This window comes from Haliaeetus albicilla, chromosome 22, assembly GCF_947461875.1.
Source record: "Haliaeetus albicilla chromosome 22, bHalAlb1.1, whole genome shotgun sequence".
Lineage (NCBI taxonomy): Eukaryota > Metazoa > Chordata > Aves > Accipitriformes > Accipitridae > Haliaeetus > Haliaeetus albicilla.
Window position 1 is genome coordinate 20,369,728 of NC_091504.1, and position 17,124 is coordinate 20,386,851.

Genomic DNA, 17,124 nt, shown 5'->3' on the forward strand with positions numbered 1-17,124 from the left:
GATCAGTTGGGTCTATAGCAGCTATTTTTCTGTGCCTGTAGACACATCGACAGGTCCTAGAGTGACTTCAGCATGCACGGCCAATCCTGCAGCCATTGTGAGCATCTAAGCCAACTTTCTAGCCTGCTTACTGCTACCTTCTCTCCGAGCTTAGGAAGTATGTTCCTGCTCATACCAAGAGGAAATCAATACAGACAGAAGTTCATAACAAACTAATCTGTTTTACAGCATGAATGACACTTGCCTGGGAAAACTGAGATAATGACGTCCTCCCTTCTCAAAGCAGTACCAGCATCAGACCATTGATGGACGATTCGTTATCATGCTTTACATGTGGGAGAGCACAGGGGGAGCACAGCGTATATCCCAAATAAAGGACTCATGCATCCAGTTTGGGAAATGACACTTTATTCTTACGACAGAAGAGCTATATCCATTGTAACACAAAATGTCAGACTTCAGGAGGAGAGGAGGAGGGACACCCCCAGGAAGGTGAAGAGGTACCCACAGCCTGGTGGCAGGTACCAGGCTAAACCTAGCAGCAGTGAGCACGCCACAAAGGGCTCCCTCCCACCTTCTGCAGTCCCGAGATAACCAAGAGCCCAAGAGTCTCGGTGAGGAACAAAATACATGCTAGCGACATCTGAGCACGCCACACAACATAGAGGTGTCAACACGGGTGTAGGGTCTTCAAATGGCCATTTATGCTCATGCTTTTCTGCTGAGTGATGGCAGACTCAGGTAACTGGATATCTTGAAAATAATTTCAACCCTGTTGAGTGATAAGCCGTTTGCAAGAGCAGGAGGTATCCACAAAGAACCTGCTACTCATGACTGATCCTTCCCCAGGTCCCTGTCCTCAGGGACCAAGCCCTTGGCTCCCATTAGGAGAGGACAACCACAGGGGTAGGAAGCACCAGCCTCCCGCAAGGCTCATCTCTCTGCTGGGGCCCAGATTTGGGGGATCCTTTTGGGAAAAGCTGCGAACAGTGATGCTGTGGCTGCTCAAACCAGCAGTTCCCACCTTATTCCTAGAGAGATGCTGAGACAGTCTGGGCAGTGACGAACACATTTCCCAGTTCAAAGGCAGGAATTGGGTCTTGGCACAGGAGAGCCCTGGGATGGAGCTAGATTTGCCCTCCCACAGGAGGGAAATGATGCTTTTCAGAGGAACTGGTACAGTTTGGGAATCAGCATGAAAGAAGGGGGAAGAAGCTGTTCCCTGCAAAACAGAAGCAACCCAATACCACAAATTAAGGGTGGGAGGGGAGAATTTGTCCTCGCTACCTCAAGTGTCCTGCCCAGAAGTGCTCCACACATGGCTGGTGGCTGGCGGTGGGACGCTAAGCAATGGTCTGGCGGCTGAAGAGGTCGAGGGTGAGGGCGCTGAGGAAGGCCGGGATGCTGTCCTGACGAAGCAGGTGGAGTTCAATGAGCTCCCGGATGGTTCGTGAGAACTCCGTTTCCAGAAGCTGCATTTTTCCACCGGAGGAGCTGGAGGCCTGAGGGGAAAGAAGAACAAGCTTATTAATACAACAGGGGTTTAATTCACCTCCCGTGACGCAGGGAGAGCTAGTGGCATCGCCCTGAAGCCTCCTTTGGCATGGATCTGCCTGTAATCAAGGACACGTTATCTGCTGCAGCGCAGGCGTTCAGCACACAGTGTCCTTGGGCTGTTACCGAGTTGTGCATTTCCAGCATCCCCACACAGGACCCCCGCATGAGCCTGCCCCAGTGACAAATGGGGCACTGGGGAGATGAGGGGTTTGACCATCCTGGAAAGAGGTTGCACAGGGGCCAGGCTGTGGCCCCAGCACAGAACCAAGGTGCCCATGTCGCTGTCACCATCACCACCCAGGTCTCGGGTAGCAGGAGCTACATGCAAGGGCTTTCTCTCCATGAAAACACTTATCCCTGAAGTCATTCTGCTTCTGTAGGAGGAAGCAGACCCGTTCCTAATTAATGCAACTCCTTCCCAATGAGCTGCTGATCCACCCTGCATCTCTAAAGTGTTTCTGGATGTTTAAATCAGCCCGGCAGCGCATAGCCGAGAGCTCCAGAGGAATTATTCCAGAGATGCTCTCATGAAAATAAGGAAACTCAACATGTGGGAAGACATTACAAATCTCCTGTAACATATAAAACAAGCAAAAAAAAGCTAAATGCAAGAGAAATAAGGAATGCTTGAAGCCTCTCCTGCCCCTGGAGGCACGAAAGCAGCTTGTTTATTAATAAACAGCAAAAACATCACAGCGCAAATGCTAATTTTTTCCCCTGCCATTTTCCTCTTCAAAATGCTCCCGTTCCTAATTGCTCTGCAGGTCTGCTTCCCGTCGGAGCCGAGGCAGGGCAGCGCGGGTGGTGCTGAGCAAAGCCAGCATCCCCCCGGGTGTGCAAGAGCAAGGCAGACCCCCACCCCAGTCAAAGGATGCCAAGATCCAGAGCAGAGGATTGCCACGTGAAGGGAAAAACCTGGCTGTACCTGCTAGGAGAGAAGGGAAGCGATAACTGCCAAGAGCCCTGGGGAACCTGCTTGTTTTTGATTTCATGTTCTCAGGAGCCTGGACGCATTTGATTATGAACTTTCCATGTATGTGTCACTTTGGATTGCGAAGAGCGCAAGGTACTGAGAATGTCCCCATCACCCCTGAGCCAGGCAGGGAATCTAAACAAGGTTTCTGTGTGGAAAAGTAAATTAGCTTTTGTTTAAATCTCCTCCACTTTGGCTTGGTTGTTTTTCAGCAACTCCAAAGGATGTTCAGCGCTTTAATCCGCTGCTCACTGGAGCTACCCAACTTGCTTTCCGTGCATCCGATGTACCGCTGGGTCAGGTTAAAGAGCCTAAGTGGGAAGAGGGCAGAGATGGCAGATGAAGAAACCAGTTGGAAGCACAGGGAGGGACGTACATCCACAATCCCTGTAAAGCCAGAGGCGCAGCGCGAGGCTGTAACATAGCTAGGAGCAAGTACAGGGGCCGGGTGCTGTGAACGCAGCACAGGTTTTGTTTTGCAGATCCCCCTGGATTCAGCTGATGGGAAGCGCCGGTTTCAGAGGAAGGTCCGAGTATTATGAATGCATCGCTTGTGTCTCCAAAGTCAGCGCTGAATTGGATTCATCTAAAATGGGAATTCAAGCTCTGTATGAAACACACACTGCCTCCTTCGCAGATTTAAAACACTCTTTGGGCACAGAATTAATTTTCTAAGAATTTACAAGTAAATCCATTAATTGGTTTACTAGTTTAATTAATTAAAGCAAGTTCCTTAAGAAATTCAGCATCCCGTGCCAGACCATTTTCTTGTGTTTTATGATCTTGGAAACGGAGTAACGTAAATGTTTTAAATTTCCCCTCTACTTTGAGCTTACTGGTGTCCTGGGTAAAGGCTACATTTGAATAATTTCTTTTTTATGAGATTAATGGTAATTTCTCTCTACTATTCTTCATAACCATTTCCTCCTTCAGCAGAGGCAGAAGAATAATGTTCAGAGAAAGTTACGTGAACAAATACATGCTTCTGAGAAGACTGTTATTTCCCATTGAGTTCAATGGGATTGTGGTTTCTCTGGGTTGTTGGATGGTCAAGGGAGGCACTGTCCTCCCTGCTGTGGCCTCTGTCTCCCCAGGAACTCAAAAAAATGCAAAAAACCCCAAAAGCTTCCAAACCTCAGACATCTCAACCAGGTTTCTTATGATCTCTTCTGTAACAGGAACAAGGCAAAAAGGCAGCCACTTAGAAAAAAAGCAATTCTTCTTCTGCCAGGAGATGTTTACATGCTAACTTTGAGGATGGATGCACTTGCAGTTCAGTTCATTCAATCTCACACTGCTTTTAAAAAAATTCAGCAACTTTTTTTTTTTTTCCCTGGGAGTGTTTTAAAATTGCTATCATTGTTACCTTTCTTATTACTTGTTTTTATTGCTCTTTTTTCTTCACCCATCTGTTCATAATGTAGTATAGACTGGGATATATATATATAGATTTGTTGCTTTGAGTTCAACAGCAGGAGCACCTTTACAGCATGTGCTTTACAAATAAAGTGATTATATGAAATAATAGCAATATGTTCCCATTAATTCACCGGATTTCTTTTCAAATGCCAGTCTGCACCCTGCCTGGTGCACCCAGCAAGCCACAGGCAGAGAAGGAAGCACTGGGGCGGGTGGCGTGGGAGTGGGAGCGAGCAGGGGATCACGACGAGGGAGGGGGATTTGCAGGGCTGTGCGGGAGCGAGGAGAGGGAGGACACTGGAGGGGATTCTCTGCTGAATAAACGCTGCAGGGTCTGGTTGTTTCATGATGGTTTGGATGAATGGAGAGCAATTCCAGCTCTAAAAACTGGATTTATGAAAGATACCAGCGGTTCAAAGCTGTAAGGGCGCTCGAGTCCTCCTCTTCACAGTTCATAGCTAGGACTCCCTCCACTCATTTTTAATCAATTTTTAAAACTTAAAAATGTCTCAACCCTCAAAGAAAAACTCCCAGACACAGACCCTGCTAACAAGAATTTGCAGGTGACAGCACGTACCAACTATTCACATGACACACTCCACGTAATGCAATCGCCATTCACTCCAGCGATGCACCCCTAGGAATTCTAAGTTTAGATGAAGCCAAAAACCACCCAAGCCCATCTAGGAAGAAAATGTGAAGCTGAGGAACCTGAACAAGTGTCACTGATCCACACGGACAGTCCATGAGTGGGAATGGGGCAAGAGAGACCAGAGCATATTCAAACCCAGCCCTAACTGCTCTGTGCCCAACACTGTTGGCACATCTTACTCAGAGCTACACCACTACAGTGTGTTGTTGTTTTTAAAGAGAAGTGTGAAAGAAAAAGCATCAAGATTTAGAATCAAAATGAATACACGGGATGAAAGGAAAAGCTGAGCCTGTGAGTACCCCCATCTGCCCTGCAGTCAATGCATAGAGGAGTCAATGCAAGAGGACAGTTTGGGGACCACCATCACGCTTCACTCCCCCTTTCCCCACTGTGCTGAGCGAGCCAGCCAAGTGCAGCGCTTCACTAGAGACGCCAATATTCCCCCCGTGCCCCCAGTTTCCCCGAGCACAGAGCAGCCCAGGATGCTGAAGCTAAGTACTATGAGAATACCATCTCACAGGTACTCTTTACATAGACCTATATTGGTTTCTTCTAATTCATGGAAAAAATCTGCCTGGCTCACTAAACTACTGAGATTCAGGTCTATGTTATGTTTTATTCAGATCTCAAATACTTGCAAAAGGAACGATTCCAGCTTTCGCTAAGCTCCGTTGCCAGTTCAGTCTGATTTAAGGCCTATCGGGACCTCTTCTAGAAAAGCAATGGAAATCAATCTTTGCCCCGTGTTACCGCACACTCGGTTCTGCTGGTGGGGGGATGCGACTCCTGTCATAGATTTGAAGGGTGACACCCCCTTCTTCTCCTCGCAGGCTGTGCTACCCCATAGAGCAATCAGATCAGCGGGCAGGTTTCACTATATTGTAAAACACAAGACGACAGGTCTATTTACCACATGGTGACATAAACTTGCAGTAGCTGCTCCTGGATCTGCTCAGAGAAAGGAGCTGTTAGTACAATTGTTTTTCCACACGAATCAAGATCAGCTGCTGCCTGCCAGGAGGAAACACCATAAATCTTCCTCTTAACCCTGGAAATATGGTAAATTATTCAAGGCTTTATAGTTTAGATATACATATAAAAGTCTCTCAACCACCAGCGTGGTAGAAAAGCAAGTTCTCCTCTCCAGCAGGGACCATCTCAGCAAGGAGCAGACAACGCAGAAGATGCGGAGGAGCAGCAGGCATTCCCAAATGTCCCTGCTGGGCGATGGACCTGCAGCTGGCGAGACCGGGCTGGTAATGCAGCAATAAAGGACCATAAAGGAGGCTCGCTCAGCTGCTGTTGCTTCAACGTAACATACACAGGGCTTCTCAGTGCACTGACTCTGCTGAGCAGAGTCATGCCGCTGTTGCACAGAAACCCTCCCTGAAAGCCAAGTCCCAGCATTTACTTCTCCGCTTGTTCCACCAGCTGAGAGGGAGCTATGTCAAAAGTGTGACAGTGACTCCTTTGGTCATCTACAAGCTAACACGTGGTTCAGAAGTGCACTCTGAACTAGATACAACATTTTTTTAGTTTCTTATATGCCCTTTTCCTCTTGTCTCTGACATATTTTGGTAGCTAAAAACAATGGATGCTCCCAGTCTGGCTCCAAAAGTGCCATCAGCTATGAACTGGCATGCAGTGTGACTTTAATCATGCAAAGGATGCTTCTTGAAAAATACTGGTTGAGCATATGACCCAATGTCCTGTAGACCTTCAGACTCTGGAATAAGATTGAAAAGAGGGTGGTTGCATGCCCCAAGGAGAAGGCTGCCATGGGGATGTGGTATCGTGAGAAAACATGGGGTAGAAATGCAGAAAAAGGGAGAAGAGGGCTTCAGCATTCAATACAATTTGAGATTTCAGCATAAAGCGGGGATATTCTACCTCTGATTTCCACACCGAGAAAGCACAACTGCCTTTGGGGATGTGATTCATGCAGGTTATGTGCTCCTGCGTCTTCAAACACCCCCCGCCAAGTGCTGGAGGTGGAGCTCCTGAATGGGTTTTGGCGAGTTGACAACGGTGATGGTGGAGCTTTGTGCCAGGCGCAGCAGGCAAGAGAGTTGTGTCTCAGCTTGGGAACCCCAGTTCAAACACCTCTGCAGCGTGCGGAAGGATGAAGTCTAGGACTCTGGCAGGGCTGCCAGAGTGGCTTTCCACCCCTTGGCACAGTCACAAGCCTTTGCTTTGCAGATGCCGCTCAGCCATGCTCTGTGGTAGATGGTACTTTTCAAAGCTAAGATGTATTACGGGTCAAAATGAGCAAGTGAATCACTGCCCAGTGACATTTACCCAGTGAATGCATTGTGGAGGCACCATCTCATCTGCTATACTCCTTCCATAAATCACTGTCCGTGCTGCATCCCTACGTACAACTGCTCTGAATACACAGAGCAGACAGCCCCACGCGTGCTGAGGGAAGGGGCACCACGGCTTCACATCCAAGACTCTCTCCCTGCTCTGTTCAGGTCCACAGGCTCCTCTGGCATTATGGGCCATGGCGTGGCCACGTTCTCCTCTCTCTGCCCCAGTTCCTACTGCCATTTCCCTTGTCCTTGTGGTGTTCCCCACCCCACCTCGAAGCTTGCTGTGCTGCCTGCTCCCATGCGGGTTATGCACGTCTCCCCACCAGATCGATCCCTTTGGCAATTTGCCTTCATCACTTGAATCCCTCAGACCTCCTCTTCACATGGGACAGTCATTCCCCTTTCCCAACGCCTTCCTCCATCAGCAGAAGTCCTCAGGGTCGGCTGTGCCATCTGATCACCTCCCAAAACCTCCGCAGCGCTATCGCCGTGTGTGCCACAGAACCTCTGCCACCAAGCGCCTTGGGCACATCGGTGGTCCTGACAGCCCCTCGCCTCCCTCTGACGCCTTCGACGTGGTGCCCGGCGCCTGCCTCGGCACCCATTAATACACATAAACCCTGTCACAGGCCAACAAACCTATTTGAAAATATCTTTTAAGAAGCTGCCGGCTCTGACCTTTAAATGAGAAAATCCTTTTTGTTTCTGCCTCTTGCTTTGGATGCTGAGATTTTTCTAAATGTCAAAGGCCGCCTTGTCCACGTGCGGATGTTGAGGGGGGAAACACTGATGCCAAGCAGGCTGGCACCCTCTCCCCGGGTCTGCAAAGCTGATAAATCACCACTACGGGTCACTCCAGGCAGGCATACACACACATACACACACACACACATGGCAGCCCACCAAGCACAGAACCAGCCAAAAAACTGGAGTGGCCAGCAAATACCCAGGGAAAAGACGGTGTATGTGTGTGTGCGCACACACGCACATGTGGAAACTGCCTGCTGAAGTTATAACAACCCAAACACGAGGTTTTGAGATTTAATTGCTCAAACTTGGCTCTCTCGGGTGATGATATCATTATCAAAATCCCCCAATTGAGTTACGCCTCACCAATCAATCTCTCCTAAGCATCACACACTGCTCAAATACCAGGTCCCCAGGTAGCCACTAAATCACTTTAATTAGAGGCTGTTCATTTAAAATTAGAGAAATATTAAAAAAAACCCCAAAACCCCACATTGTACCATAAGATGTGCTTACGGCTGGAAATATTTATGAGGTTATTTAGCAAACTGTTTACTGGTTTCCTTCTTTTTTTTTCACGGTAACGGGAAGGTTTCAGCTGGCCTGATAGGATGCCTGCCCAAGGTAGCTCTTGCAGGATGTGCAGCTCTTCATCAATCAAGTCACCTGCCTTTCACAAATGACCATTCCTTGTCTGCAGCAAAGTTTTCCCCCCTTTAATATCCTCTTTGTAACCCAAAAGAGGAAGAGTACTTCTTTATAATAATTGCTTCTTGCCAAGACCTCTGACCTCCGTGTCGCCAGCTTGCTATATAAAGTGAATTTATGAGGCAGAGAGGGATGGATGCCTGTAAAGGGCCTTCCAGGAAATGTAATGAAAAAGCTGCTTTTAGCTGCTGAGCAAAGAAAAGCAAGCACCTGGCAATGCCAAGAAGAAAATTGAAAGCTGGGGTGGGATAAGTGAGAAACAGCCCTGCGTGCACTGAGATTTATAGCAAACATTTCCTTTCTCTTTCTTATTATTCAACATTGAGATGAACCACATCCCCACAATGTCTTTCGTGCAAGAGGTCAGCTCGTATACTTCCATCTTAATCAGAAACACGACCCAGGCCTATGCACATGAGTGACAGAAGTGATGGAGTTCTGGATGCTGCACCGGCTCAGCAGCAAAGAAACACAGAGCGGGGCATATTGCATAGCAGTGAGTTTCTCCCTACAGCTAGATGTTTTGATCTATGTGAGCTCTTCTGCACCCAGTGTAAAAAATGAAACATGTAAAAAAAGAGCAGGGACGTGTGCTGAAGAGCCTGCACCCCTCTTGATGGGGAAAACCGGTTGGTGTTAATCCTGGGGGACGGTGCTCTGTGCAGTAGAGGGCAAGTCAGCACCTTCTCTCAAAAGGTTTCCCCTACAGGTTAATGCCCTTTAGACTGTCAAATGTGATGCCATAAAAATAAGATCAAAGGCTTTAAAATAAAGGAAGCATTTTTTTTGATTCATACTATTACTATTTTATATCTGAATATTCCTATAGAGCTTTTCATCCTGGAAGACAGGTCTTTGAACTGCTGTGATTTCACCTATCACTGAGGAACAACCCCTGGGGTAAAATGTGACAGCTATTATCAGGGTGCATTAATGTTACTCAACAGTTCAGGACAGACAGAGACAAATATATCCAATTTAAATCATAGGTTTGAAGAACTACTGCTCAGTGTGGATTAATACCCATGCATTTTCCAAAAGTGCTTTGAGAGTTTTAAAGGACAAGTACTGAAACTAAAATTCCCTGTTTCATCTGAAGGATGCATTCATCTTCCCACCATTACGCTGTAAATTGAACATCAGTATTGTCAGAGAGGGAAGATGGTAACATACATGATCCACCCCCAGCATCTACTTTTGCATCCACAGATTCTGATGGGGATTTCCAAACCAACTACCAAGGAGATTCACCCTGTGGAGATTTGTTGAGATGATACCTAGAAGTGGTTCAGCTGAATACAAGACTGGTGAGAGTAAATCACAGCAGACTATTCACATCACAGAGAAAGGAAAATTGCATGGGATGTCCACTCTAAACTAATACTGGCAGTAGGCTTTAAGCCACACCTTGAGATCATAAATTACAAGTTTTTAACAGGCCTCAGAACTGCTAAATAGTGTTAGGCAGCCAAGAATGTTTATGAACATCAACCATGAAGGAGTATAGATGAGAGCAAGGCACAGGGCTCACAGAATTTTTCCAACCCCATCCTATAAAAATCCAAACTATGAAATTAAGCCTTCAAAGCCAATACCTCAATAAAGGCTCAGGATCTTTACAAATCACTGTCTTTCCTTGACATACAGGGAAGCTGTGCTGATCCCCCAGCCACAGCTATCTCTGACCTACAATGAAGCCCTTCAGAACAAGCAGCCAAACGCACATTATCCCAACTGCTGTCACAACCATGTGCTGCAGAGCCGGACTGATCCAGCACCCAGGCTGCAGCTTTCCAACCATCTGTGAGGTGACCGTATTGGACTGGTCAAGCTGCAGAGTGAGTAGCTAACAAGCATTAGCAACATCTAGCCCATGTGTTCTGTCTAGTAAAATGCCAACCCATCTGCCTGTAACATTAGCAACTCCATAGAAGCCATATGCAGGAGAGACATAAATTAGGGAGAGAAAAATCTCCCGTTACTTTCTCTGAAATGACTGCAGTTGTAGCCTGCAATGCTAGGGACTGGGTGTTATTTCAGTTCTGTTTTCCCAGCCAAATCACAGCCTCATGGAGCTCTCCAGCCCTGCCATCCAGAGGCAGTTTCTGGTCTGTGCCTGGCCCTGATGAACATGTTGGCTTGGCACAAAGGGAAAAGTAGGTGGCAACTCAAACCAGGTCCCGAACCTCTCTCCCAGCAGAGCCAGAAGCAGACAGACAACTTGAGGAAGATACCAGGGACTGGCAAATGAACCCAGTGCACAAGAATCCCTCATTTAGACAGGGAACTAATTTCATTAACCAGCCAAGTTGCTTATCACATTCCTCTCCATCTCCCTTGCTGGGAGGAGAGCTGGAAGCACCAGAGGAGCAGAGAATCAAGAACATGGGACTTTCTGGAACATGAGAAGGAAGCACCTATGGGAGAAATGCAAAAAAATCATCTGTGTGGGCTTTAATTAAGATGGCCTGGTTCCCAAAGCAGGGAGATACTCCACTTGTCAACTGCAGCTGTGAGCAGGAGGTCTAGAAGAGAACATAAGCAGCTAAGTTTGCAAAACCCTGCATCAATGAGAGACGGCTGAAACCACGGTGAATTTTGACGGCAACTTTCTCGTAGCTGCCACGTTGCCTGGGAGATAGGCATCCGCTCCCCAGAGCAAACCACCGCTCACCAACCTGGAGAACTTGCTGGAGCCTTCACCGCTCACTGAGTCACACCAGGCATGTGCCGTTCCTCTGCTTAGCTGCTTCTGCATCAGGCTCCTGCCAGGGCCCCCTGCCTTCCCTTCTCTGGATTAGAGCAAATAAGCTGGAAACCCCAAGATTCATCCCAGCTGAAGTGCCTGCACATGACAACAGGGTGCAAACAGGTCATACAGACTTCAGGACTCACCAGCTGCCAACTGGAAAAGAACCCCCGTGTTTGGGAGCTGGGCATCTGGTTTTGCAAGAGATGGAGAGTGAGTCCATGAGGCTGGGAATGGTTAAATGAGCAGATTACACACGCCTGCGAGGCACGTCTCACTGGAGCGACTGGTACTCTGTGATACAGCAGACAGCAGTGTGTGATTAATATATTTATCCTCCTCATCTTTTTGGTATCCTTCTGGAAGCCTTGTCATAAGCAGGGTGAACGGAAGGCTAAAGAACTGAACAAGAAGATCCTGTGATCTAATGGCTCAAGAGACCATAAGTGATAAACTTAATGACAAGCAGACAATTAGACCTTAGATATGTGGCTGAAGGATGGGACAGTATATGGAGCATGCCTGTTCCTGGCTCATTGAGTTTGCAAGGCTTGTGGGGGAAGGAGTAACAGATGGACCTGATAGCAGATTACAGCTGAAATTCTCACCATGTTTATTCATTACCCTCTTCTAGCTCTTGTTTGTCATCGTCTGGCACCCCGGGCTAAAATGCAGGTTTAAGCCTCACATCAAGGAAATTGGTGACACATATTAGTCACCTCTGCACAGAGCCAGTGCTCTGCATTACAGTCAGTGCTACGGAGACCAATGCCGCCGCTCAACTAGGAGCAAGAAGAATGGTCAATAATTACCTCGTCCTATGGGACTGTGTGACTTGCTTATAGTTATGATCTACCAAAGTGGAATTTAAGTGCTGGCTTTGGAAATAACATTAGCAACATCAATAACCAAATTTCACAATTGTAGCATGAGTTGAGGAAGGCGCTTTTATTGCTCTTGCTTTTTTGCTGGCTCACATTTTCTTTGTTTTTCTTCATCTGAAATCGCTGTCATCAGCATGACTGTCAACAGGACCAAAGAGAGCATGACTTGTCACTACCCAGAAAGTCAAAGAAAGAAAGGACAGTTGATTTTGAACATGCAGAACATTTTTCTTGTCTTCAAGAATGAGTTTTAACCCTTAAAAGCTCACTAACCCCCTGTGGGGAAGCACATTTCTCAGACTGCATCTATAGCCACAAGTTGAGATTTATACTGGGGGAGAAGAATTCATTATTTAAAAAATTTAACCATTTCTTTCTCAACTTCAAGACTTCTGAGTGCACGGAGCTGGTGGTTACCAGTAGCTGTATTTGTGGAGTTACTCTACCAGACTGGTAGTCTACAGGCAGGAAAACTTGAAGACCAAGATAGTAAGGAAACCAGGCAACTGGCCAGGTTGGGTATATTCTGCTTTCATAAAATGGGCTTTTAATGGTAACCCAGTGTGAAACAAAGAGTCACAGGACTCCTCTCTCCTCGAGCAGATCTGATCTCACCGTAAGAAGGAAGCCCACAGCTGAAGAGACAGAGGTTGCAGCTAAGGAGTGAATAAATAGGAAGATTTCAGTATTCAGTGAAAAAGGAAAAGAAATTCCACTGTGTCCCTCGAGGGGACACTCAGACCTCTGGGCTATGACGCATTTGCTGAAAGCTGCTGTTGCCGCCTGTGCTGTCATTTGGCACTAACCTCCTGAAGAACATGGCAAGACAGCACTGCTGGTTCTCATGTCTGGATGAACATGCTCCTCCTCCCGTAGGGAAAAGGAGAGGTTTTCTCTTTAGTGAAAGCACCATTTTCAAGGAACCTCCGAGGAATCTGCCTCGGGCCCCGGCCCTCCCCGTCTGACACACATCTGACTGGTTGTCTCTTCTTGCTGGTGTTCTCCCACTGACGTGCTGCCATCCGTCAGTCAGCTCCTTTCGCTGGAGGTGCAGGGGGGTAGAAAAGATTTATGCAGACACCATGTATGCAATTATGAAAACAGAAGACGAGACACTCGGATATCACACAAATTGATGCATTTTTGCTGGCAGGCTTTTTGCATGATCCAGTAACAGCTGTCATGCACCAGCCTCTCTCATCTGAGCTCTACTACCACTTCAGCATCATTCCACATCCTTTAAGAGGGCTTGCTTCCCTTCCCTTGTGCAGCTTGCTCCAGATGCCACAGCAAAGCAGACAGCAGCATGGCATGCAAAGGGGAGACAGCATGATTGGTTTTCATAGCAGCATTAAAATGTAATGCTCACTTCTTTAGGCAAGATACTGCTAATTAGCAATGACCTCGAGGCAACTAAGCTGCTCAACCAGCAATGTCTCCCGCTCTCGAGCTCTTTAAAATTTGCCCTTTTCCTATGCCAAGTCTTTCGGCAATCTTCCCGAAAGCCCAATAGTGATCTGCAGACATACACATGTGTCATCCAGTGTCTTCTGGAGAAAGGTGGTGGTGGTGAGTTGGTATGGAGCCTGGGCTTCCTATCTTCTCCAAACATGTCCCCCACTCTGCATAACGTTAAGGAAAGGACAAGCCTACAAGGTTCCCTGCCAGATCAGCTCCTGCCGTGAACTCTGCAGCCTGGGGGCCTGTCACTCCCCGCATCCTCCTGCTTTTCATCACTCCATGCTTATGTTTGCTTTTGTAAATAGATTTAACCTTTCTAAAATTAACAGCAGAAGAGAACTTCTTTTGGCAGAAAATCAGCTTTAGAAAGATGGAGAAATATAACATTTTCCAAACATTTGAAAACCACAGACTGAAGATACATGTTAGTCTCTCCAGTGCATGCTGTTTTTGCTCATTATTCTGAATGTTAATACATTAATAGATCCTCTCCTGATTAACGGCTGTACTAGACTCTCTTTCTAGGAACACATATGGTTCCTTCTTGCCACAACATTGGAATAGAGAGCCAAAATATTTAAACAGCGGCACTAATAAAAGATTTTATCCCCCCCCATCCCAATGTAAATAACTAAGTCTGGAGCCAGCCCTTAGCTCTAAATGTTTATTATTTTTCAAAAAGTTCTTCATCAAATCTGAACATACTGGCTGAGGCCCATTTGAAATATTTGGGCTGCCTGTGGCTATGACGCTGCAGCAAGAAAGCCACTGTCTAACATTCACTCACCGTGCAGGATGCTCTGCGTCTGGCTGAAAGGAGCACATGCTAGTTGGGCATGTAATGAAACCATGCTTTTAAAGCTAGGTGTGCGTGTGCACGGGCTGTTTGTTTCTACCTGCAGCTCCAGGATGCTGCGTGCAAGGAGCAGGAACGCATTTTTCTTCCCCCACACCTGCAAGGTTAAAGTACTGCCCTGAATTAAGGTGATTTTCTGGGGACTCCAAATCCTTCTCTCTCAGCTGTCCGCACTCAGCAGCATTCACCCCACCTGCTGAAGGACATGGGAATTACCCAGCACACAGCCCAGAAGGTATGGTGAAAAATTGTGGTAGAGAATATTGGGCTTGCCTTGAGTCGTAGGTCAATTGCCAATGCAGAATTGCCTAAAAGATCCGTTCCTCCCTCATTTTTTCCCATGCTATGCCATTACCTTTCCTCTCTACCATAGGTCCTGTACTAATCCTACCTGTCTAATGCTATCAGCTGCTAAGATCAACAGAACTTTCCAGTTTGTGCTGCTTGCCACACAGCTGATCAGCCCTGTTACTGGCTAAGAGTGACACAAGCTGACTGCAAGCAAATCCCTGAAATTTAAAAAAAAACTTTTTACATTTCAAGGAGAGGGACCTGCAAGGGGAGGCGCTCCAGGTCTGTACTCCAGAAAACATTTATCACTACAGAACTGAAAGATGGTGTGAAAATAAAAGCTCTTGAAACCTGCTTTCACACATTCCCCAGCGTGCCCAGAGGTGTTCCTGCTATGATACACCTAACAATGCTCTTGAGAATTGTTTTCACAAGCAAAAAATACAAACAAAACAGCAAAAGAGTCAAGAAGTATTTCTTCAAATGCCTCAAATCTAGGCTATTTGTGCTCTAAATATGTTGTAGAAACAGTCTTAATATATATTCAGATGTTACAGAAGGCCACAGAAAAAGACCTCAGCAAACAATGAGTGCCGTAATACAGAGCATGTCCTGACTAAGGTGTCAGGTGTATTTTAGATCACTGACCTCTGTCCTGCTCAACCAGCCTGTATTTTACAATTCAAGTTACATTTATTTGTGTGTATATAAATGTACATGAGATACTTGCATTCTTTCTTGTGTAAAAACACACACAGAAAGCAGAAGATGCAGATGACAAAATAAGCGGATGAGTTCCCCTGGAGGTTTCATAGACATAGATGTTTAAATGAAGTAATTTAAAACCAGAAAGAATCTTACAAACAAAGTGCTTCTAAGCGTCGCATTTCACTTGCTTGTTTTCAAGTAAATTTGAAAAAAAAGCCTCAGAGGGAACCAAACCACTTTAGCTGCTGCTTCCTCATTCCTGATGTCCTCTGGAGAACTTCACCAACCTCCTTCCCTACCGGTTACACACCAAACTTTCCAGAACAAGTAAGTCTACAGCAATGAGGAACATTAAAAACATTAGCTAGTCATTGCTCATCACACCTCTGAAGGGTAGGGAAGCACTAGCATTGCCTGAGATTGAGAGACAAGAAGAAATGGGCTTCTTGCAGGCAATGCAGAATGATGCAAAGGACTCGGTGGTCGAGTCCCATTTGCCTCCTTTGCTGCATAAAGCAGAACTATCTCAAACCGTGGGGCTGGAAGGGAACGTGCGAGATGTGGGATTAATAACATTTTGCAATAAATCAATCATAAACTCCACGTAACGGTGTCGAAAGGGGATGCTCGCAATAAAGCCCGCAGTGATGCAGAGAGGCACCTGCAGCCATGCAGCGCCGGCTGCGGGCGCAGTCCTCCAGCAAGGGCTCAGCCGGTCTCGGAAAAGGCACTTCAGTGTGCAAAGGGCTTTTTGAGCCCAACAACCAACCTATTCATCGTAATGACTGCTCCATTCAGGACAAGCTGACACATCATTCCCACAACAGGACCCCGCAAATGACTTTATTTAACCAGGAAAACAGATTTGTGTTGTTTCTAAAGGCAAATGAATCTAGCTTTGGCTGCAGAAGGCTGAGTTGCGTTTCTCTCGGTGCCAATAAAAGCATCGGGATTGCGGAGGAGACTTAAGAGACTGTGTTTGCCTTCAGTCTCCCATGGATCACATCTGAACAGAAAAAAGGGCTCACGCAGCACAACAGATCAGGCTGCAACTGTAAAGCAGTTCAACGCTTTTGAGGCTGTTTCTCTCAAGTTCTCAATGAATTATTTTGAATTTAGTTAAAGGCTTCCCACAGTTTACTGGTCTGCAGTGAGAGTGGGGCATCTTGGGGAGGGGATGGTGAAGCATAACATTTCTCAGGCTGGTCAAAGAAGATGCTATTCTTTATTATTTTGTCACTTTTCAGCACATATGTGGCCCCACGTGTGGCTGAGCTCTGCCCAAAGATGCAAATATGAGTGTTGCTGTGCTGGAGGTTCCTGCCTGTGTGCTCCCAACAGGCAAAAGGTGAATGGGGAAACAGGTCCCCAAAGAAGCGATGCAAAGTGCCCAAGGTAACACAGCAGGATGGCAGCGGAGCCAGGAGCCATGTACAGCTCCTGCAATTCCTCCAGAAACATCCAGGCTGCGGGACCTCTCCGCATCCACACGGCTGGGAAACCTCTGCCGCTGAGGTGCAAAGGCAGAGGCAGATGTAATGAGATGGATTTATTCTTACGCCACTACACAGGGATGCACAATTCTTTACTTTTTAGTGCTCAGTTATTTAACCTTAATGCTCCACTGACATTTTTTATATGGATTTTTATGTATGTGTCTGTGGACAAATTTGCAATATATAAATAGCGTAGATCAGAGGTCACCTTTACGTTTGCGCATGTGGAGATTCATACAGCATGAGGGCTAGCTAGGAGGCTGAAGTCATTAAGATATGTTCCCATCTAAAGTTTCTTATGAATTATTTGT

At 46.6% G+C, this 17,124-nt stretch overlaps 1 protein-coding gene across 2 annotated transcripts in view; it reads right to left on the bottom strand.

Annotated features, from left to right (window-relative positions):
- Positions 1–372: 372 nt before the first annotated feature.
- MAD1L1 (mitotic arrest deficient 1 like 1) overlaps positions 373–17,124 on the bottom strand; it is a 376,699-nt gene continuing 359,947 nt past the window's right edge. Inside the window, exons 18-19 of one of the 2 annotated variants that reach the window (XM_069810261.1) lie at positions 1,319–1,502; positions 373–1,222 (exon numbers count right to left, since the gene is read on the bottom strand). In XM_069810261.1, the coding sequence (XP_069666362.1) occupies positions 1,344–1,502 (159 nt within the window). In that variant the 3' untranslated portion in view covers positions 373–1,222; positions 1,319–1,343. Of the gene's footprint in view, positions 1,503–17,124 lie in introns of both variants that reach the window. The other variant, XM_069810260.1, reaches the window with a different exon arrangement.